At 49.8% G+C, this 23,712-nt stretch overlaps 1 protein-coding gene across 1 annotated transcript in view; it reads left to right on the top strand.

Moving 5' to 3' along the window:
- SLC24A4 (solute carrier family 24 member 4) overlaps positions 1 to 23,712 on the top strand; it is a 180,080-nt gene that overhangs the window by 116,246 nt on the left and 40,122 nt on the right. Inside the window, exons 3-10 of the mRNA XM_052659932.1 lie at positions 5,771 to 5,847; positions 10,311 to 10,385; positions 13,158 to 13,242; positions 13,771 to 13,874; positions 14,693 to 14,767; positions 17,514 to 17,539; positions 20,049 to 20,102; positions 21,917 to 22,059. Coding sequence (XP_052515892.1) covers positions 5,771 to 5,847; positions 10,311 to 10,385; positions 13,158 to 13,242; positions 13,771 to 13,874; positions 14,693 to 14,767; positions 17,514 to 17,539; positions 20,049 to 20,102; positions 21,917 to 22,059 — 639 coding nt within the window. The remainder of the gene's footprint in view (positions 1 to 5,770; positions 5,848 to 10,310; positions 10,386 to 13,157; positions 13,243 to 13,770; positions 13,875 to 14,692; positions 14,768 to 17,513; positions 17,540 to 20,048; positions 20,103 to 21,916; positions 22,060 to 23,712) is intronic.

Genomic DNA, 23,712 nt, shown 5'->3' on the forward strand with positions numbered 1-23,712 from the left:
TTGGCTTTCTCCAGAAGTCCCATCGCCCTCCAAGGAGAGGAACTGCCGGGCCTGAGGATGCTCGTAGACGCATTAGGACCTCATCCGCCTGCTCCCAGAGAGTCCAATACCTGCCACGTGGGGGCTCAGTAAATACTTGTTAAACAAATTCATACATTTTGCAGCTAGCAGCAATGTCAGCCAAAGTATAGAGCTTTGAAAGGGCAACATGAAGTCAGGGTTTCTGAAATATAATGGCATCACCCATCTAACTGTGTGTGTCAACAAAAAAGGTCAGCTGTGTCCTAGGGGTCTGATTTATGTTCGAGAACTTGGTAGCTTTTGTTGGGAAGGGGCTGGCAGATGTCCCCTGGGGCCTTATGGTTTTCCCTCCAATGTTTGCAGGCATGCTAAGTTGCTTCAGTCATGTCCAATTCTTTGTGACCCTGTGAACTGTAGCCCGCCAGGCTCCTCTATCCATGGGATTCTCCAGACAAGAATACTGGCGTGGGTTGCCATGCCCTTCTCCAGGGGATCTTCCTGACCCAGGGATTGAACCTGAGTCTCCTATGTCTCCTGCATTGGCAGGCAGGTTCTTTACCACTAGTGCCACTTGGGAAGCCTGGGTAAAGCTCTAGTGTTTAGGAAGGCAACTGACAGGAAAGACCTCTTGCCCTAGTCCCCCTCACCCCTGCACACAGTGGAGGGGGTGCCCAAAACCAAGAGTGATGGAGAAACCAATTATGGGCACTGAGGTCCACAGAAAAGAATTCTGAGAGGGGTTGGGAGTGGCTGCTGGGTCGCTGGCAGCTCCTCCACCCCCACCCCGCAGTGTGGACGGTGCTGGAATCATCTTCGGTGTTCTGAGCTCCGCTCCACCTGCAGACACATCTCTTCCCCCTCCCCACACCCACCACCCCCAGATTTCTGCGGCTTAAAGGCTTAGGCATGACCTCAAAAGCTGCTGTGTGCGCCCTGTTGATTCCTCCCTTCTCCCTGGTGGGGATTTGATCAGGTAGGGCGGGCGCAGCCCCCTCTCAGACATGCAGGCGTCCTGCCCTTGAACGTGGCTGGGGGCTCGTGATCCCAGCAAGCCCGAGAGAGGAGAAGAAGGTTTTCTCAGGAAGCTGGGATTAAACTGCACCTGCATTCAGATCCTAATGTGGCCAGTCTAATCATGCTCACCCTTTGCCCCACTAAGCTGGCTTTGTCTTCTCTTTGATTTTCACAAGCCGAGGCTCGTCCTCTGGATCAGCGGGGACCGACCTGGTGTGGAGGGAGGATTCTGTCCATCAGTGATCCTCAGAGTGATGGCAGCCTAGCTGGGCTAAGTGCCGTGCATACATTATCTGTATCACTTAATCTTTACTGCAGCCTGGCAGGCAGGGTCTGTAGCATCCCACTTAGAGATGAGGTCACAGTGAGGAGGTGTTCAACAACTCCCCAAGGTCATACAGGTAACGAAGGACAGAGGCACTCCCTGAAGCCTGCAAGTTATCTGCTTCTGGAGACAAAGCCCTGAGCAGCTGTATAGCCTGCCTGCAGTTGAAAATCGTTGCTGTTGATGACAAAGGTGGGAGGGATGGAGTTCCTGTTATTAACACATTGGCTCTGTGGCCGCTACACGTCCCCCCTCCCCCATATGCCAGTTTCTAGAGGATTTGATTCTTGAACTGGGGAGTGGACGGGTCCCCGTTACCAGCTGCCAACTGGGGAGGGTAGGGCGACCATTTCCCTGCTTGTAGCCTTTGATATCCATGCCAGGGCATGCCGCACACAGTAACAATGACTGTTTCACCCCCTCGTGTGGTAGCAGATTGCCACAGAAGAAACGGAAAGGACAGAGAGGTTAAATGACTTGCCCAAGCTGATGGGTAGTTGAATCAGGACCCAAGTGAAGTCTCCATGTCCTGGTACTGCATGATTTCCATCCGTGTTAGAGGGTCTCCATGCCAAGTCCTGGTTTATGTGGTCCCTGAACAGATCATTTCCCTGCTGAGTCTTATTTGGAAACAGGGACATTTGTGGCTGTGGCGCCTGCCTCGTGGGCTCAGGGCGTGTCCAGAAGACTTGGGTAGGTACAGAGGGCGATGGGTCATGAGCAGCTGGTGGCTCTGCCAGTTACTCTGTCTCTGCTGGCAGAACTCAGGCCATGATGGCATTCGCTCCCCTCCACAGCCTTCCAGCATATGCACGCGGTCACAGAGCAAGGTGCCACGGCTGAACTAGTAGAAGCCATTTCTCACCGAGGACAAAGTCATTTATAGCCCACATCCCCCTCCCCACTGGAGCCCAGACGATATGTCCTTATAGCAGAAAGGCAGCCTTATTTGTTTCTAATTCTCAAAGAGTGCCCAGGATTGGATAAATCACCAGCTCACAAATCATTGGTTTGGAGAATCAAAAACTGACTCAAATTTTCATGGCAGAAATGTCTGTTTGATCTGCCCTTATATCCCAGACAGTTCCATTTCTCCTGGAAACAAGATCCTGGGTGCAAGAATGCCAAGTTATTCCCTCTATAATTCTCCATCTCTGAGCCGAGCCTTGAAGCAGACTCCTGCCCTTGAACTGACAGCAGCAATTCTATTAAAGAAGTTTGATTACAGGGGGAAAAAGTGAAAGAATCTATATTTCATTAAATGCTGCTTGTTTTAAAGTGGGAACATTTTCTGAATATCTGGGGGAGCTAATAATGTTTTCTAGGTTTTATTGGGAGACTTATCTTAAAAAGCAGAATTTTTTTTCTGTTTTAAAGGAAAACCCATCACTTTTAGAGCCAAATTATATTCACAGAGGAGGGACTTTTATCCTGGAAGTTTATAATAAGAATTTGGGGCCTCCTAGGTGGCTCAGTGGGTAAAGAATCCGCCTGCAATGCAGGAGACACGGGTTCGATCCCTGGGTTGGGAAGGTCCCCTGGAGAAGGAAATGGCAACCCACTCTAGTATTCTTGCCTGGAGAATCCCATGGACAGAGGAACCTGGTGGGCTGCAGTACATGGGGTCGCACAGAGTTGGACATGACTGAGCAACTGAGCATGCACTTATAAGCATTTATAAGGTCTATTAACCTACTGTGTGCCAGGACAGTGTGGATCAATGCCTTCCAGAAGCTTCCAGTACAGCTAAATCGATGAGGACCGGTGATGAGGATACGGGGATGTGGCAGTGTCTGATGGAGAACCTGCAGAAATGACATTGATAGGATACTTACCTGTTGGTCACCCACTGGGGGCGGTTGTTTTTCAGTCACTAAGTCATGTCCAGCTTTTTGTGGTCGCACAGACTGAAGCATGCCAGGCTTCCCTGTCCTTCACTATCTCCCAGAGTTTGCTCAAACTCATGTCCATTGAGTCGGTGATGCCATCTAACTATCTCATTCTCTGCCGCCCCCTTCTCCTCCTGCCTTCAATCTTTCCCAGCATCAGGATCTTTTCCAACGAGTCAACTCTTTGCATCAGGTGTCCAATGTATTGGAACTTTAGCTTCAGGATCAGTCCTTCCAATGAATATTCAGGGTTGATTTCCTTTAGGATTGACTGGATGATGAGAAACAGTTATTCCTCCGTTACAGGTGAACATTTTGAGGCCAAGAAGCAGATGAGTTGTTCAGACTACTTGGGCATGTCGGGAACGGAACCTGCATCCTGAGTGTTTGATTCCCAAAGCAGAGGGCTCTCTGCCTCCCGGGGCTCCCCCCACAGTCCAGAATGCGTGAGCCCAGAGGATATGGTGGTACCCACCCCACAGGGGCATTCTTGGGGCCAAAGAAAGGTGCATGACATGGTGCTCAGTGACCTGAGATGCTGCCTATACTGGTGGAAGCGTACCTGGCATCGGGGTGCTGAGAGGTCAGGAGACAAGGGTGCTCCTAGCCCCGCCCCCTCCTTGTTCCAGCTTGGCTTCAGCTCCCCTTCCAGGGCTTACCTGGAGCCTCACCTCCCATGGACCATTTTCCCTGCTCTGTGTGGTTCTGCTGAATGCGTGCTCAGCAGGGGACAGATTTTCTTGGTGCCATCCCCATCCCTGACAATGTCACTTGACCTCTCTAGGATCTCCACTTCCCCACCTGGAGTGACAGATGCGTTGTGGATGGGAGGAGAAGGTAGGAGAAGGGGCTGACGGCTCCAGACCGGAAGGTCTTTGCAAAGAGGCCACCTGTCCCTGAGCTCTGAAGCGACTCCGGCCTCTTCTCTTCGTGGAGCTGCTTCTCAGCTCTGACTTGACAGTGGTGAGGGAAGAGGATTCCAGAATCCTGGGGTGAGGGTGCTGGTTTGAAGCTCACCGTGAGATTGAAACACTTTAAGACATGTTATTAAAGTTAATCTCACCATTTTACCAGTGAAGAAACTGAGGCACAAGGAAGGTAAGGGACGTGTCCCTGTTGACCCAGCCTGTAAATATTAGAGCTAAGAACTGAACTCGGCCATGTGAACTCAGAGCCCGCTCAGAGCAAGACAACGGTCTCCAGCCTCAGCAAGACTGTTGGTGGGGATTGTGTTTGTAACAGATCTGAGTGTGCGTTGAAGCCAGTTGGAAAGCTCTCTGCTAGGAACGCGATCAGAATCCTTTGACAGAATGAGGAACCATCCTCTGATTTTCCTCTTTGGCATCTTTCGATTTTATTATGCTTTTTTGGGAACAACTTTGTGCCAAGTCTCTTCAGTTGTGTCCAACTCTTTCCGATCCCATGGACTGTAACCTTCCAGGCTCTTCCATCTGTGGGATTCTCCAGGCGAGAATATTGAAATAGGTTGCCATTTCCTCCAGGGGATCTTCCAGTCCCAGGAATTGAACCCGAGTTTCTTTCTGTCTCCTGAATTGGCAGGCGGGTTCTTTACCACTAATGCCACCTGGGGTCACAACTTTATTGAAATATAATTCACATACTATAGAGGTCATCTGTTTAAAACACAGAATTCAGTGGCTCTTCATATTTAGAATTGTGTGAGCATCACTGCAAACATCACCCCAGAAAGAAATGCAGTACCTCTTAGCTGTCATCCCCCAAACACCATACCTTCCAGCCTTGGGCAACCATTAATCTATCTCCATCTTTATGGATTGGCCTCTTCTGGACATTTCATGTTAATGGAATCACACAATAAGTAGTCTTGTGACTGACTGCTTACAATTCTTTCACTTAGCAAAGTGTTTTCAAGCATCCTCCATGTTGTAACATGTATCAGTACTTCTTTTTATCACCAAATAATATTCCATTTGTATGGATGTATCACGCTTTATCCTCTCATCAGTTGGTAGATGTTTGGGTTGTTTCTGCATTTTGGTTATTATGAATAATACCACGGTGAACATTCATGTACAGGTTTTGTGTGAATGTATGTTTTCCATTTCTCCTGGGAAGATACTTGGGAGTAAAATTTCTGGGTCAAACTCTCTGTTTAATATTTTGAGGAACTGCTAGACTGGTTTCCAAAGTGACTGCACTGTTCTGCATTCCTGCTAGTGATGTATGAGGGTTCCAGCCTCCTTGCCAACACTTGTTTTTATCTGTCTTTTTATTTATAGCCATCCTAGTGGTTGTGATGTGTTTCATGCTCTCTTTTTTTAATTGCAGGGGATATACAAGCCATGGTCAACTCTAAGGTAGAAAATATCTGGATAATCTGTATCCAGCAATGTTTTCCTAAGAGCTCAGATCTGCCGCAAACAGGAGAAATAGCCAGTCTCTCCCCAGGTCCAACACCAGGGGCCTCCACAGTTCCATGGCCAAACCCTAGGGACACTCCGTGATAACTAACACCTTACCCTGTTCTCTTGTCTTCCAGCAATTCACGAGTTCCCCACAGACCTGTTCTCCAACAATGAGCGACAGCACGGGGCCATCCTGCTGCATATTCTTGGTGTAAGTGGCCCTCTTGGGGTGGGACATCCCTCACTTTCCGGCAGGGAAAGCCTGTCTGCAGAGCACAGTGTGTCAGAGATCTCACTGTGTTCTTATAAGAGCCCTCTGAGGATAGGTCCTGGACGTGTTTTACCCGCAAAGAAATGAAGTCTTAAGGATGTGAAGTGACTTGCTCAGTGTCACACAGTGAACGGCCCCAGAGCCAGGACAAAGGTTCACGTCTTCTTGTGCTTCCTTTTCTGCTTTTTATAAAATGGGAGTGACGGCATCTCTTCCCCAGATGTGGAAATACAAGCGAACATGGGTCACATCCTTCAGACATAGCAGGGATGGGATAATGCTCTCCAGTACCCCGCCCCACCCCCACGTTTTACCGTCCTGACATTACTGCAGTTTGAGACTTTGGTGCCCTTCTTCTCAAACTTCCTCGGTATTAAATGAGCCTGGTGAGCAGCGGCAGAGTTCGAGTAGCAGTTCAAAAAGGCATAGTGGGCTCAAACCTAAATGATATGTAATAGTTGCTCTTCTCTGCATGCGAACTACAGCCCACGGCCATTGCCCATAGTTATAAATGAAGTTTTATTGGAACAGAGCCATTCTCATTCATTTGTATATCATCTGTGGCTGCTTTTCTGCTTCACTGGCCGACCTGAGTAGTTGTGACAAAGACTCTGGGATCCACAAAGCCAAAAAAGATTTTCTGTCTGTCTCTCTATAGAAAAAGTTTGCAAGCCTCGTTGTCTGATGCAGGGAAATGAAAGCACTCAGGGTTTAATTTTCTACTTTGGATCAACCACAGCAAATGTTCCTCCTGATGTGGTTCCCGGGCTGCTCAGCACCATCTGCTTCTATATTTAAACCCAACCAAGTATTCTTCTTTGCAAGAGATAATTAAGCAAGGGAAAGCTGGGGTTCTCATATAGATAGTAGCCACCTGAGAATAAGGGGTGAGTGAAGTTTTAATTAACGGGATAAACCATTAATGAAAATGAAGATTGTAGGCAAATTTCAAGTGACAGTCTTGTGTATTATTTCTCAAATGGAGTTATTATCTTTCTAGTTTCTCTGGCTTTCCCCTGCCCTCCCTGTTCACTGAGGGGATGTGGATTTGACCAGTTAGTCCCACAATCTGTCCCACTGCCTCACCAATGTCTTGTCAAAGCCTTTTTCCTAAACTTGAGAGGTCCTCGGGAATTTTGCAGGAACCCTTTTAGAGCAAGCACTACCCAGCTACATCTGGAGAACAAATCCAGCCCACTTCCTGTTTTTATAAATAAATTTTATTGGTAGGCAACCACCCTCATGCTGGGGTCCAGCCCCGGTGGATCCAGGGAATTCAAAGCGGGGACGGAGTCGGTGAGGAGAGATTTATTTATTTAGAGATATAAAGAGAGATTAGGGAAGAATAGTGTAGTGAGAGAGAGGAGAGAAAATAGAGGAGAAAAGAGGCTGTATTCCTTGGTTTACACAGGAGACCAAGAAACCTCCAAGACAAGGGGCTTGCACCATCTACGTAGGCCACTGGCGCCCACTTGAATAGTGGAGGGTGCCCTGCCTTGGGAACAGGGTCTTAGAAGCCAGGGCAAATAAGTAGACACAGAGAGCCTCTGTGCTCCAGACAGGAATTCAGCCTGAAAAGGGAGAAAAGAACAACATGGGGGAGCCAAGCATCGGTGCAAGACCCACAGCTTTATTTTCAAAGGCAGCTTATATACCCCTAGTTGTACATAAAGAAATAATGGAATATGCAGAGTTTTGCAAGGGCAGCAGTCCTGACCCTTATTGAGGCCAGGCTTTCTTTTTGCATACCTTCCCATATGCAAAAGTTCTTAGGTGGTTTTACATCATCTTCTGGCCAGGGAGCCTGTTAACATTTTTATGGCTCTCTTCCTAGATAAATATCTATCAACCAGAAAACTCATTTTCCCTTGAAGTGTTTTTTCTTTAATCTGCATCACCCTCAAAGTACTAAATAAAGTTACATTCCTGTAGAACAAAGGTGCAGTGGGTTATAACAAAGAAAGTACTTAAAGATCTAATGTTGCTAATGCCAGGGCTACTGCCTGTTTTTTCTACATACCAACTATATCAACAAATAAAAGACACGAAACCTTGGCAGCAAGTATTGGCTCAACAATGAAACCCTTAATCAGTCCTATTCTAATGATTTTGACTCCTCGGAAGCCCCTACATTCCTAGGATATTTGAAGCTTCCTGTGCCTCTCGGGGTTGGGAGGCTGTAAACAATCACATGTGCAGCTGTAAGAGTCCGGACAAACCTGTCAGGCAGGCTAGAAAGCCATCAGAGGGGTTTTGGGACTGAGACACTCTTATTATGCCCAGGAGACTTATTATCTAAAAGCTCTAAAGTAACTTTTTCCAGAAAAAGGTGGTGGGGGGACAGCCCCCTGTTAATGTCAGAGGAGTTGGTGGAAAGCATAACACAGTAAAGCAGGCAGACTCTGGTTTTGGGGGTAGATGCTTGAGAAAGTCCAGGGGGACCCCTGAGGCCTGATCCCGCCTTTGTGTTTGTCAGGCCCCTTTCCTCATGACCTTTGCCATGGGCAGGATTCTCCATGCTGGCCCCCCGGCACCCTCATGTCCCTGGCTGCTCTTCTTCTACAGCAGCAGAGTGATGACAGGCTGTATGGCCTGTAAAGACTCATCAGACACTTTGAGAAAAACTTTGCTGAGCCCTTCTTTAGAGCAAGGAAAAACTTGAGCTTTGGAGCCAGATTTTGTCTGTAGCACTAAGAAGCTTCTCAGAACTTCCCGCCCAAGTGAAGGAAATAGTGGTGCCATCTTGGCCCCCTTTTCTCTCCAGTGTTTCTGAGACGTCTGGGGAACCAGAAGCTCTTTGCCTGGGAAATGCTGTAGAGGCGAATTTCTGAGCATATGAATTTAGGTTGGGATCCTGAGATTTGTAGCAGGGTCTCCTCTCTCTCTCTCTCTCTCTCTCTCTCTCTCTCTCTCTCTCTCTCTCTCTCTCTCCACATTTCCCACACCCCTGGTATTTGTTTCTTTTTGCTTCCCCCCAAAAGATACTGAGTCAAATTCAGGGATAGCCACAGCTGGACTCCAGAACACATTTGCCTTGGATGCTGCGGTCACAGTTGATAGACCATCCACTTTATTTGTGGGCTTCCCTGATAGATGGGTTGGTAAAGAATTCACCTGCCAATGCAGGAGGCACAAGAGACATGGGTTCGACCCTTGGGTCAGGAAGATCCCCTGGAGTAGGGAATGGAAACGTACTCTAGTATTCTTGCTTGGAAAATTCCATGGACAGAGGAGCCTGGAGTCGGGTACAACTGACCGACTGAGCATGCCTGCATGCATGCAATTAATTGTAAAGTTGTTGGAATATCACACCATTTTAGCTGAAGCAGCCCAGCCTTTCCTTCTTTTGTGAATAGGGCATTCATATCGCTTTTTCTCTGAAGAAAAAAATGGCTTCCTGGTGTTCAGCATAAAATCCCATCTCCTTTCCACAGATTCTGGTCCTTGCCTCTCCCTCCAACCTCACATTAGTCATTTTCCACTTTACTTTCAATCTGTTCTGCCTGCACCAATGTCCTTGCTGTTTTTCAAATGCATCAAACACACTCCTGCCTCAGTACCTTTTCATGTGCTGTTTCCCAGCCATTATAGATACTTTATTTGCCTATTTGTGCCCCACAAAGAGGCAGATGCTTTTCCTGGCATCCTTGTCACCTTGTCTCTAATGGCTAGAATAGTACCTGGCATACAAGATGAGCTCAGTAAAGTCATGTTGGGTGGACAGGTCAGAAAGGAGTTCTGCAGATAACATCATCTAAAAACTACTGATCTGTTCTTGCTCTCTCATCAAACAGAAGAAAATGAGACTTGGAGACATGACTTATCCAAAATCACAAGGCAAAAAATTCCCAGGATCAGCCCTAGAATCTGGATTCTTTTCCATGAGCCTCCCAATGTTCAATGGCTCGTGTATTTTAACCTGGACCAACATCAAGCAGCATCCCAGGAAATGCTGGGCCTCAAGTTGTCTGTTTTGGCAGGAGGTGGGCAGCTGTTGACAGGAAATGATGCCTTCGCTAAAACTCGAAGAGGGGAAATCAGGATGATGCTTATTTTAAACTCTTAAGATGATGGTTTTAAATGCTTGCCTTCTCGGTCCTTGAGGTTTGGATCTTGCCTGTCGAGGGCCTACTTGTGTGTTGGAGAGAGAGGGTTGCTTGTTTAAGAAGAGAGGAAGGCACACAGGACCTTGTGGACTGACTTTTAGTCCCCTCTGATGCTCAGCAGGTTGTTTCTCCTGTCTGGGCCCCATCTGCCAGTGAGGGGATTGAGGAAAAGCACACCCCAGTGGTGCTGGAATTTTCCTAACCCAAGCAGGCTGGTTTGGGGCGTGATGGATTCCTGGCCACGCCCATTGCTGGCGGGAGTCCTGGCTGATGGCTGTCTCCCTGTTTCCTTTGCAGGCTCTGTACATGTTCTACGCCTTGGCCATAGTGTGTGATGACTTCTTTGTTCCGTCTCTAGAGAAGATCTGCGAGGTGCGTGGGAAGGACTTAGGACCTTTGGCAAAGCCCGGGTCAGGGGCTGGGGGTGACTGACACTTGGCGTATCAGTACCAGGCCAAGAAGTGGGGAGCACTCTGGCAATGAAGGTTGTCAGGCCAAGTACGTGGCATTGCTAGTGCAAAGCCTCGCTCTGAAGCTCCAGATTACAATTAGGGGGTGGTGTCCTCCCCCAGAGCTTGGCAGAAGAAAATGCTCCCCCAGTGAAATTATTACCCAGGACCTCTGGCTTCATAGCAGATGCTGGTAGTTAAGCCAAAGCTGGTTAGTTAGGGAGTATTTGCCAAAACCAGCTGCAAGTGACAGGTACCAGGTGGGGCTCTGTGTCCCCAGGGAAGATGCTGAGCTGCAATGGCAGGGAATGCCCTTGGTCCTAACCTTTGCAGCCTGACGTTTTCTCCTTTTAATTCTTGTGTTAAGTCTTCCCAGTCCTGCCCCCTCCTCCCTCAGCTTCTAGCCAAGGAAGCAAAACTGTTTCTGTTTTTAGCATCTGCTGTGTTCAGACTGGGGGCTTCCCAGGTGGCACTAGTGGTAAAGAACCTGCCTGCCAATGCAGGAGACATAAGAGATGTGGGTTCAGTCCCTGGGCTGGGAAGATCCCCTGGAGAGTGGGCATGGCAACCCGCTCCAGTATCCTTACTTGGAGAATCCCATGGGCAGAGGAACCTGGCAGGCTGCATTCCATAGGGTCGCACAGAGTCGGGCAAGACTGAAGCAACTTAACACACATGCACAAGTGCAGACTGATCTGGGTGTCACTGCACTTTATCCACTTGAAGTCTCCCAGCTGTGTGAAGCCATACTGTCGTTGGGACATTTGCCGGTTGGACATGGATTGTTAGGGGTGGGCACGTCCCCATTACTTTATCCCCTGTTGGGCTCCAGGAGGACTGGCTGCTTTTGACCTAGTTCACTAAGTGGTGAGTGACCTGGCAAAAGTGTGCAAAGGCCCTGCCTTCCCTTTGCTCCACGCTTGACCCCTCACCCCACCCAGATCAAACGATATGCTCTTCTCTAAGACACTTGTCAGCGAGAGAATGAGCCAGAGGAGAAACAGAATCAGGAAATGGCTGCTGGGATGTCAGGGTTGAATGTTCAACCTAGAGGCAGCCTTGGGGTGGTGGGCTATCACTTCTTCAGAGGAGGCCCTCAGGAGAAACAGTCAACTGGTCTTTCCAGAATACACACCCTGGAATATGTTGTGGGTCACAGCAACCAGGTTAGGTCCCCTGCCCCCTTTGGGGTGACAGAAGCCCACGGACACAGGACACATTCAGTGGAGATGCTAGATGAGGTTACCCATCTCCCTAAAAACACAGAGGTGAGCAAGGGTGATGCTCCTGGCTTCACAGGGAAGGCTGATGGAAGAGACCTAGTGAGACCCATCAAAGGTACTGAGGATTCAAAAGGAGGGAGGGAGCATCTCTGGGGAGAAACCGAGGAAAGCTTCATGGAGGAGGTGGCATTTGGTCCAGGCTTTGGAAGTGAGAAGTTCCACCAGCTGAGTGGAAGGAGGTCATTCCAGAGGGAAGGAGTGACCCAGGCAAAGGCAGGATGGAGAAAGGACAGGATATAGCATGGTTTGGATTCTGCTAAAAGCTATCATAGGTGCTTTGATGGCTGAACCTCTGTGAAACCTCCTCTTTAGCAGGGCTAGGGTGGGTGGGCTTCTTCCTGGGGTGGGGGTCAATGCTATGCCCCCATCCCATTTTCCACCAAACCCGCAGCTCCAACCCTTCTGAGGACTCCAGTAGCAAGCTTACTGAGGAGGTTGTACTGGCCCAGGGAATGGATTCCTCAGTGGCTTCAGAGCCCAGGCTCCCCAGGAAGGCTTTGGGAGGTGGGGGCTGGAGGAGACCAAGTCCTGCTCTGAGCCAGTCTTCCCAGAGGCCTTCTAAGGACCATAGCTGGGCACCTTCAAGTTGGCATTCAGGGGGACCCAGAATTTCCATGGTTTTCCCAAGCACCCAAAGCCCCCAGCCCCAAATTCCAGATCAGAGGATGGGCCTCTGTGTCCAGAACATGGTCTCACCAAGCAGAGTGGGCCTATATAGTTCTAGCCCTGTCCCAGGGCTTGGCAGAAGAAAATGCTCCCCCAGTGAAATTAATACCCAGGACCGACTCAACTCTGGGGACAGGAGGTGAGGTCTATTCCAGTGGGCAGCCAGGTGTCCGGCTTGCCATTGGGAAGGCCTTCTGGGATGCAGAGGCCAGGCTATACACCTGCGTTTTCCACATCCCACAACCTGATGTATGCATGTTCGCATGGTACCCAAGGTCTGTGTGAGCACCAGAAGTGACAGGCGCTAGACTAGCGGACTCCCCGATGATCCCTAGCTCCTGTTCCAGGCATCCAAAGATGAAAAAGACCCATCTTGTCATCCGGTGGGGGAAGCACGCACATGGACCTCAGATCCCCACTGCATGAGTGACATTTCAGCTTCTCTTCCCTGGGGGAGTGGCTGACTCGTGGTGGCCCTTTTAAAAAGTCTTCATCAAAGAGAGACTATTTAAGCATTCAGACAATGAACAAAAATTGACAGGTGGGGGAAGGGGAGAGGGGACTCTGGGGTGAGCGTCAGGCAGAGTGGAGGAGGGCGTGTGCTCAGGATGAGCGAAGAGAGGCCACCAGTCCTGAAGCTTGACTCTGGCTGCGGGGCTGTGCCCCGCGCTCTCCGTAAGTGGCCAGCAGGCATGCTTACTGCGCCTGCAGTACAGCCTGAGAGTCTGCGGTCACTTCTGTTTCAGAAACTCCATCTGAGCGAAGATGTGGCTGGAGCCACCTTCATGGCTGCGGGAAGCTCAACACCAGAGCTGTTCGCCTCTGTCATTGGTAAGAAATCCTATCAGCTTGAGACACGGGATATAGGAAGAACCCAGGTTGGGTGCCCAGACTCTTGTGGGCATGTTTTTTCAGCTCTGAGTGTCAGCTTTCTCATCTGTAAAATGGGAGACGTGGAGAGAAAGTGAATTAGTGGTTCCCTGGGGTGTGGGGTGGAGTAGGGTACTCACAGGTATGGGGTTTTTTTTGAGGTGATAAAAACGTTCTAAAATTAGATTGCAGTGATGATTGTATAATTCTGACTATACCAGAAAATGCTAAAGTGATATTTTAAATGGGTGAATTTTACAACATGTGAATTATCAATAAAGCTGTTCCCAAAAATGGGAGGATTGGTGCAGCAGGTCCCTAAGGACTCTACCACCTCTGGTTTTGTCGTTTTCACCAGCATCTCGGGTGTTCCCTGGTAGTAAGAACAACTCCTGTCCATTCATGGGGTGGGGGACACGGAACCAGCCAGGGTCTGAGGAAGGGGCAGGCCTGGGCTTGCACATGAGGTTGGCGCCTCTCTCTTCCCAGGCGTGTTCATCACCCACGGAGATGTCGGGGTCGGGACCATCGTGGGCTCTGCTGTGTTCAATATCCTGTGTATAATCGGAGTTTGTGGATTATTCGCAGGGCAGGTCAGTGGTGTCTCTCTTCTCATGAAATAGCATAGGGATAGCGTGGGAGAGACCCAAGGCCCAGCCTTAGCCATGCCTATAACTTCATGTGGCTTTGAGCGCGGGTCTCCCCTCCAGGCCCCTTTCCTTGCGTGTAACATGGGTGTCCTGTGTTCCTTCCACCCATGGGTCTGAGAGCAGAAAGCACGTCAGCTGCCCCCTTGGCTGGTCTTGGGGGTGGGTTATGGGGCATTTATTTGACAGCAGTAAATATTTAAGAAGCGTTTCCTGTAACCCTGACCATGAGCTAGCCTCTGGACTTACTTGGGGCCTGTCTTCTGCCTCCCTGTGGGTGCGTGAAGCTGGCTTGCTGATTTCCCAGCACATCTTCCTGATCCTTGGAGCCACAGCGGGGCATTAGACTTGACCTCAGAGAGTCGGACTCATGGAAAGCTCTTTCTGGCCAAGGGAGGTAGAGGGAGGCGGCCAGTCACCCCCAGAAAGTTCTAGCGCTGAGAGAAGAGTGAGTGTCTCTGGCCTCCCCCGGCCACATGGCTTCTCCTGGGATACGTGCCACGTGGTCACCGTGAAGGAGCAGGGGGCAACTTTGCCATTACTTATGAATGCGAACCCGCTGTCCTCTGTCCCCAAATATGACCAAGAGAGTGAGGTGCCTGGAGCAGCCAGACATGCTGTGGTCCTGGTGGACAGTTGAGATGAGCTCCGAGGGCATGTGTCTGCAGCTGCAGGGTTCTGGGGGCAATGGGACACCCCCCCAGCTGTGTCCCCTCATACCCCATCTCCCCAGCTGGTGACGCTAATGGCCCTTTGCTCGGCAGGTGGTCCGTCTGACATGGTGGGCCGTGTGCCGAGACTCCGTGTACTACACCCTGTCTGTCATCGTGCTCATTGCTGTGAGTTAACGCGCCCTCCCCCCGCCCCACTGTCCTGTCCCTGGCACTAGGACCAGAGAACCCACGGCACCCCACCTGGGGTGTGCTGGCCACTCACTGTGGTCGTGTTGACCTATTCCCCTCCACGGTGCTTCCCTGTCCCGAAAACCTCATACCTGATGCCTTGGTTATCAAGCACATCCAGGTACCACCTTGAGGGCAGAAAGGCCTTGAAAAAGCTAAAGCAGGCGTCATATGGTTGATGCAGTTAAGCTTAAGAACGTGCTCATCAGAGGCCTTGAGACCCTCACTTAGAGCCAGTTTCCTAAGGAGCACAGTTTCTGGTTTCCTAACTCACTGCAGAGCTGGGAAGAGAGAGACCAGCTGGGAGCCCTCAGGGTAGGCAGCTGGGAGCAAGGATGTGTGCAGAAAAGGCAGAGGGCCTGAAACAGGGACCCCTGAGGGCTGGGGTGACATCATGCATAACATGTGACAGCGATACAGCAGTGAAGCTCATGACGCAGGTTACTGCCGAGGACCATGCCGTCCACAGGGGAGAAGTTTCCATCCAAGAGGAGCTTTCAAGTGACTGCATGAGGGCAGGTCATATCAAGAGGGCAGATGCATGTGGCATGCCCAGATCTCAGAGTATGAAATGTGTTCTAGAATAGTTCTCCCCCTAAGGACATCTAGAGCCAACTGGATTTGATAACCATGATCTTTGTATTAATTAGCTGTTGCCATGTAACAAATTTCCCTCAACACTCAGCAGCTTAAGACAGCAAACATTTATTGCCCCCTTTTCTATGGATCAAATCTGGGAGTGGCTTAGCCAAGCCCTCTGGCTGAGGATCTCTCATCGGTGTACTCACCAGCCAGAATACAGTTATGTCAAGGCTCCCCTGGGCAACAATCTGCTTTCAAGATCCCTCATGAGGCAATGGGCAGGCCTCAGGCTTGTCCATATAACAGCTCACATCACTGGGGACTCCTTCCCCTCCCAGCAAGGGAGAGGAGGTGCCAAGATGGAAGCCACAGTCTGTTTGTAACCGAATCTCGGACGTGACAGCCATCACTTTTGCCATATTCTGTTAGGAGTAGATCCCTAAGATCAGGCCACATACACAAGGGAGACTGCCCACCACACCCCAAAAAATGAAAGTTAGAGGTAAAACAATTTACCTATATACAATTTTACCAAATCAGCATAATGCCCAAAAGCATTTCATAAAAGACAAAAGTAATTCATAATAAAAGAATACATCTAGTGTGTAACTGTTTGGGCAGGAAGATGCTAGAACGCTGAGTGATATAATCTGTTGACCTCATACAGGAAGTCTGCAGGCCCTATGGGTGCCAGTGCAGGCTAATATGCTGGACTGGCCACCCTGTAAGTGGTGTTGACGTTGATGATGGAATTCTCTGAAATTGTGAATGACTCCTGATAAAATCCTAAACTGAGCCAAGTACAGTCATCCCTCTCCACTTGCGTGATAGCTAACTCACTAGAAAATTAAGTATTTATTAAAACTGTGTAAAAATACTTTGATTTATAAAATGGAGTTAAGTTCAAAGCTCAGGTCATTTTTTTTGCTGCTGGCTTAAATAGCTAGCAGGACATTTAAGATGTGTGTCAAATATGGATAACTCCTCTGGGAGAAAGATTTTACATGTTCGAGGTTGACTGGTGTGCTTGGTCTTAACCCTCTAAATGCCAGTAGCCTTCCACTGGGTCATAAAAAACTGACACTGTCCCCATACGTGTCCCCCAAGTACCCCAGATGGTGATACCAGGCTCCCCTCTGTTGTGATACCAGGCTCGCCTCTGCCTCTTCCTCAGAGCCTTGAGACTGGGGAGCCTCAGAGCAGTGCCCAGCCAGGATGACCCTGTCCGAGTGGCCTCCCAAAGCAGATCCTGTGTGTGCTGCCTGCCTGACAACCAGCAGAGGGTGCAGTGGGCCCAAATCCAGACTGCAGCCCGTGGCCTGTCCTGGCCTCGTGTGTAGGGACCCCGATGTCTCCAAGATCTGATTGGTGGGCATAACCCCCTCCTGTGTGCACTGGGCCTGGCTGGGGCAGTTACAGGATGCCTCCCAGGACCACAAAGGCATCATTTGTCTGCATCCCACATAGGGGATGCTGGGTGGAGTTGTTGGGCAATGTCAGTGCCCTCTTATGAAGCTGTGGCAACCTCACCATCACCCTTGGCCTCCCTTCAAGTGGTACAAGTGGGTCCTTTGTCCTCAGAGCTTCCAAAGGGCTTATTCTTTATTTTTAAGACAATGACACCCTTTCCTCCCCACCCACCCCACCCTACCCCATCCTACCCCACACAGAAGTACCAAAGATGGAGGGAGGAACAGATAGATAGATAAATAGAAAGATAGATAGATAGATATGCAAGCGCAAACATACATACAGAGATACCTTTTCAGTTTTTAAGATTCTTGATTTCAGCAACCCTATTCCATTAATGAGGGCAGACCCCTGCAGATGGGCCCCCATGGCTACTTGGATTATCAGAAGGCCAGACCAGTTCTCTTTGGAGACCCACACTAGGCCTCATCCTGAAGCATCTGCAGACCAAGGTTTCCACTAAGGAAGGGTCACTTCTACGTTTGAGAAACCCATACCCGGAGAGAGGTGCCAGCTTTCTGTGAAAATCAGAGCAAGCTGGTGTGTGTCACCTCACGGTACTTAGGGGCCTTGTTTGTTCTTCTTTTGGAGTAAATCTGTCCCCCCATTCTTGTTTCTTTTGCCTTCCCAGTTCATATATGATGAAGAAATCGTGTGGTAAGTTTTAAACATTTGTTTCTTTTTCATTTTTCATTAGTATCCTTGTTTGTTGGGTTCACTGCATCTTTTTAAAAATTATTTTTACAAACATAAGAACTTGTGAAATTAAAAAAGGCTATCATTCTTTTGTAATATTTATTTATTCTTGGCTGTATAGAGTCTTAGTTGCAGTATACAGAATCTTCCTTGCAGTGCGCAGGCTTCTCTCTACTTGTGGCGTGGCCCCAGAGTGCATGGGCTCTCTAGTTGTGGTGCATGGGCTGAATTGCCTGTGACATGTGGGATCTTAGTTCCCCAACAATGGATGGAATCTACATCCCCTGCATTGGAAGGTGACTTCTTAACCACTGGGCCACCAGGGACGTCCCCAAAAGGGTATCATTCTAAGCAGTCATACCTTTATCTATCCTTTCAAAGTGACAAAGATTGTTTTCCTTAATATTCCCACCCTGCTAGATAGCAAGATATTTTATAAAGCTAAAATAATGAAAACAGTATGATGTATTGCACAGGAATAAACATGGGCCAATATGGAATATGGAACCGAGAACGCAGTAATGGGCCCAGTTCTGGGATGGGGCATCATGACAAGGCAGAGAGATGGGGATGGGGAAGGGGGCAGACTCACATGCTGCAAAAACAAGGAATCCATGTAGAATCCCTCACACCTAATATAAGAATAAATCCCAGATGAATTCAAGATTTTGCTGCAAAAAGCAAAATTAAAGAGTTTTAGGGTAGAATATAAAACTCATCTTTATGACACTGAGGTTGGACATGATTTCTTATTAAGATACAGAAGGCACAAACTTCTAAAGAGAAGGTTGATATTTCCACTCTAACCTTTAAGGCATGAATGTATTGGGTTGGCCAAAAAGTCCATTCAGATTTTCCCCATGATGTTGTTGTTATTGTTCAGTCACTAAGTCATGTCTGACTCTTTGCAACCCCATGGACTATAGCACGCCAGGCTTATCTGTCCATCACTATCTCCCTGAGTTTTCTCAAACTCATGTCCATTGAGTCAGTGATGCCATCCAGCCATCTCATCCCGTCGCCCCCTTCACCTCTTGCCCTCAGTTTTCCCCAGCATCAGCATCTTTTCCAATGAGTTAGCTCTTCGCATCAGGTGGCCAAAGTATTGGAGCTTCACCATCACATCGTATTTTCCATTATATGTTATGGTAAAAACCCGAGCAAACTTTTTGGCCAACCCAATACCTTCCACAAGCCATAAAAACATTCTCTTCGTTGACAGTGATTGAGACCTGTATCCTGTATGTGACTATTTGTGGGAATGTATTCATGAGCAGCTGCATGCTTGGGGACCAGAGCATGCTGGTTCTGGGTCTACCCCACCTGTGAGCCAGCAAGTCTCTTTCCTCTGGGTCTCCTCTTCCTCACCTGTAGACGGAGTTCTGAGGAGGTGGTCAGATCATCGACAAACCCCTTTGTCACTCTGCTGGAATCTGGACTCTGTCAGCAGAGGAAGAGCTCCCCAAAATGACTGCAGCTCATGTTGGGAACTTAGTAGGTCTTCAGGACACATTCCTCAGATGACCCAACAAGTTAAGCCATGGGACTACCCAGAGGCTTGTGTTCTGAGCTACAGAAATCCCTACCACGTGTGGAGTTGGTTGCTGCTTCTGCAGGACGACAGGAAGAATGCACCCTAGAAAGACCTCCACTCCACCGGCCCCCACCTCGTGTTCTACCCAAGAGGCTACTGTGCCCAGCCTGTCTCTTCAGGCAGTTCTTAGGGCACCTTCCCACCTGCACCCCCAGCTCCTCTGGTCTCTGGCCAGAATCTCACGTGACCACAGGGCCCTTTAGGGTCAAGTCTGCATGACCCCTGGCCACTCCCCTCCCTTCCCTGGGATGAGGTGCTGTGCTTAGTCGCTCAGTCGTGTCCGACTCTTTGCAACCCCATGAACTATAGCCCCCCAGGCTTTTCTGCCCATAGGGATTCTCCAGGCAAGAATACTGGAGTGGGTTGCCTTTCCCTTCTCCAGGGCATCTTCCCAACCCAGGAATCGAACCCATGTCTCCCATATTGCGGGTGGATTCTTTACCATCTGAGCCACCAGGGAAGCCCAAGAATACTGGAGTGGGTATTAATACTGGAGTGGTATCCCTTTTCCAGAGGATCTTCCTGACCCAGGAATTGAACCAGGGTCTCCTGCATTGCAGGCAGATTCTTTACCAGCTGAGCTAGCAGGGAAGCCCTGGGATGAGGTGGTTCCTCCCTTTTCTAGGTAGCTGGAGGAGCTCCTCCTGAGTCCCGCAGAGCCCCTGTAGTTGAGAAGACCCCAGCCCAGCCTTCTCTGTTGCCAAGCGAGTGCCAGATGGCAGGACAGATGCGGGCTGGGCGGCTCGTCCGCTGGCCTGGGTCCTGGGTCAGGGAAGGTGACGGGACACCCCGCAGTGCCCCACCCGCCGTGCCGGGCGCACCGAGCCGCAGCCGCGGGCTTCCCCCGTTCTAACCAGCCTCCTTTCTCTCTCTGAGGTGGGAAGGCCTGGTGCTCATCATCTTGTACGTGTTTTACATCCTGATCATGAAGTAAGTACCCTTCTCCTCTCCTGGGCTGTCTCACCCCTGGTTCCACACCCCGCTGCAGCCTTTCGTCAGAGGCAGAAGAAAACCTCGGTCAGCCCTTTCGGTCAGTTTTGGCCACCCTGTTTCTCCAGGGGACACCCTGCTGGGGCAGCCAAGGTGGGAGAGAGATATTCAGACTCTGTAGTATGGTACCATCCATACTTGGGCCAGGGCGGGCGGCTGGTGGCAGGAGGCTGAGGCCACTCCCTGAATGAGTAACAGTCAAGGACCTCTCTCCCCCCCTGTTCCACAGCCTTGGCCGCAGGGTGACTGCTCTTGCTTGCTGTCTCCATAAATCCCCTGATAATTTAATGCCACTCTTTCAAAAGAGCCAGGCAGCTCCAATCTCTCCAGACTCATAAAATGCCGCCTCTGGAGGCTGTCACCCTTGCACAGCTGCAGAGGGTACCGCAGGCAGTTCTAAAGGTGCAGACCCTGGGTGCACACCCTCCACCCAGTGTCTGCACCCATGAAGCCCTCTGGAAGCTTCCCCTGGTCAGAATCATCTCAGAACTACCCAGGATGAGTAGCATTCAGTCATAAAAAGGAAAGTATGACTCATGCCGTGATACGGAGGAACCTTGAGGGCATTATACTGAGTGAAAGGAGTCAGGTCACAAAAGGACAAATACTGGGCCATTCCACTTCTGTGAGGTGCTGAGGAGACTCAGATTCCTAGAGGCAGGCAGCAGATGAGAGCTTGATTACCAAGTGCCTGGGGGAGGGCATCATTAATGATTCCTTGACGAATGAGAACAGAGTTCTGTCTGAGACGATTGCACCACCTTAGAGATGTAATTATGGCCACCAAAACGTGAGCCTGAAAATGGAAAATAGTTAAAATAGAAAATTTTATGTCAGATGTATTTTTCCACAATTAAAAAAAAAAAAAGCTACCCGTGAGATAAGCCACATTCAGATTTTTAACTTTCTCCTCACACCTCCGCAGATAATTAAAAAAGAAAACACCACTGAGGTTTATAAGACTAGGAATCCCCACGCTGACATAAAACACGTATCGTGTTTTCTAAAAATGGATGGTAAGCTGTCAAAACGGCGGGAGAATTGTCTTTCAAGGTCTCCTCTCTGAGTGCCTTTGGGTGAGGCCGCCAGCCTGGGGTCTGGGACGGAGTCTTCTCTCTTTGGGGACAGCGGCGCTGGCCGGATGGTGTGGGGACAGGGCCTCAGGGCACCCACGGGAGCAAGGCCAGGCCTGGGAGTGCCTGCTTTGGGCCTCTCCCTTTTGTTAGGGCAGGCTTATGGTGTGCAGAAGTAGGCGTCAGTCATTTTCTTGAGCTAAAAGGTCTCTTATGACCCCAGGAAGCCTATTCAAAAGGGGCAGGCCCCATTGTTCCAGGGTTCCTGTCAGGAAACTCTGTCAGCTCAACTGAAAAGATTAGGATTAACATAAATACGCTATTGATACTATGTGTAAAATAGATAATGGGGACCTACTGTATAGCACAGGGAACCTACTCATTGCTCTGGGATAAATTTAATTGAAGTCGCAAAAAAGAGGGGATGTCTGTGTGTATGGAGCTGATTGACCTTGCTGTACGGTAGAAACTCACACAACATTGTAAAGCAACTATTAATATAATCGAATAAAAATTAAAAAAAAACAAACTCTTAGCTCCCCACCCCCTCACCCAAGGCCAAGCTCACTGCAGGTGTGCAGGGGAGAGGGATGGGGAGGAGGCCCTGCCCGCTGCCCCACCCCTAGCCACTCCCCTGCCCGGCCTCTCCTGCTGCTCTGACCTCCCTTAACTAACTTGCAGGTACAATGTGAAGATGCAGGCCTTTTTCACAATCAAACAAAAGACTATCGCAAATGGCAACACGGTCAACAGTGAGCTGGAGGATGGTAATGATTACTGTGATAGTAGCTCTGATGACCCTTCCCTGCCATTGCTGGGGCAAGGTAAGGCTGAGCAGACAGGAGGGGGCAAACGTGCCATTAAAACCACACACACACGCCATAAGCTGTCACTGTCTCCCTTGGTCACAGGACCCTACATGAGGAGGGCAAGTGATTGGGAGCTGTGGCTCAGATGGGACAAAGATGAGCCCAGGGTCCACAGTCACGTCCCCAGGGGTCGCCCCAGGCCTCCTGAGGAAGGCTCAAGGCCTGCCTGGCTTTCCTGACATGCAGTGAACCATATCTCTGACCTGGGTCAAAGGCCAGTGCCAGGAAGCTGAGGACTTGGGAAAGCAGAGCAGGTGGGGTCTCCCTGTGGTTTCTCAGATGCCAGGCCCGGTTCTGGAGAGCTCTGTTCTAGAGAGACCGCTGACTCGTTGCCCAGAGGAGCAGCAAGGCTGGGAAGGATGCCATAGAGCTGGAGAATTCCAGACCTGCCCCCAAGAGCCCTACTGGAAGCCCCTTCTCCTGGGAGCTGTGGCCTAGTCTCCTCAGCTTCTCCCTGGACCCTTGTCTGGGGATTCTGGACCTCCGAAGCCAGCCCGTGGTCTGTCAAGTACCCCCAGATGTTTGGGCTTGACCAGCTACTGCCTTAGGAATCTTGTCCTCAATTCTTTTTATTTTTTGGCCGAACCTTGTGGCATGTGGGATCTTAGTTCACTAACTAAGAATTGAACTCATATCCCCTGCAGTGGAAGCTCAGAGTCTTAACCATTGGACCACCAGGGAAGTCCCTATTCTCAATTCTTAATCCAGCCAGTTACCAGGTGATTCCATCCAGGGGGGCAGTTCTGCCAGGGAGCCAAGAGCATTGACGCCCTCTCCCACCCAAGACTTGTGTTAAGGTCTGAATAGGTTCTTGGAGTCAGGATCTGGGGGAAAAAACAGCTTTAACTGGCATTGCCGACGAGTTCCACCCATGGTGTTGGTAAAGCTCTCCTTTAACCAGGAGCCAAAGCACCGTGGACCAGCCTCCTGAGGGGTATTTCTCTTTTATTCCTCGTGGCCTTGGGCAAGTCACTTTTAGGTCACTTTAATTCCTAATTCCTGTAGGCTCAGAGGGGACTGTTTGCCTGTGTCTGGGACACGTAGGAGCTGAAATCTATACTCCTAGGTATTCCCCCAGCCCTCACCCTAGGGGTGGGTCAGGGTAGGAGATTCCTCATATGTGCACTTTGAGCAAGTGCTGGGTTGGCCAAAAAGTTCGTTCGGATTTGGGGGAAACCTGAACAAACTTTTTGGCCAATCCAATATGTTCTGTCCCATCTCAGGTAACCCCCAGGAGGAAGGTACCTGTCATGGGTGCTGAGTGAGGGGTGAATCTCTCCACGTGGAAGGAGGAAGGCTGCTGGGGAGAGGGTATGGGTGCAGCCAAGGCCACCGGCCCACCCCTGGGGGCCCCAGGAAGGAGCCCAGCAAAGCACGGGCCGGTGCCGTGCGCCTGTTTCTTAGATGTGAGCAGACTGCCCCAGAAGAGCTGTTTCCATAACAGCCTTGTCAGGAGAGGAGGAAATGGTGTGGCTGCTGTTTGGGACTTTTAGCTCACAGACACAGCAGCTCCAAGGCGGGTCCCCACCCCTCACAGTTTCTTAAGACAGAGGCTCTTCCTGGCCATCCTTGTACACAGAGATCAGGGCTCCTGGGGTCCTCTGAACC

Source organism: Budorcas taxicolor, chromosome 21, assembly GCF_023091745.1.
Source record: "Budorcas taxicolor isolate Tak-1 chromosome 21, Takin1.1, whole genome shotgun sequence".
Lineage (NCBI taxonomy): Eukaryota > Metazoa > Chordata > Mammalia > Artiodactyla > Bovidae > Budorcas > Budorcas taxicolor.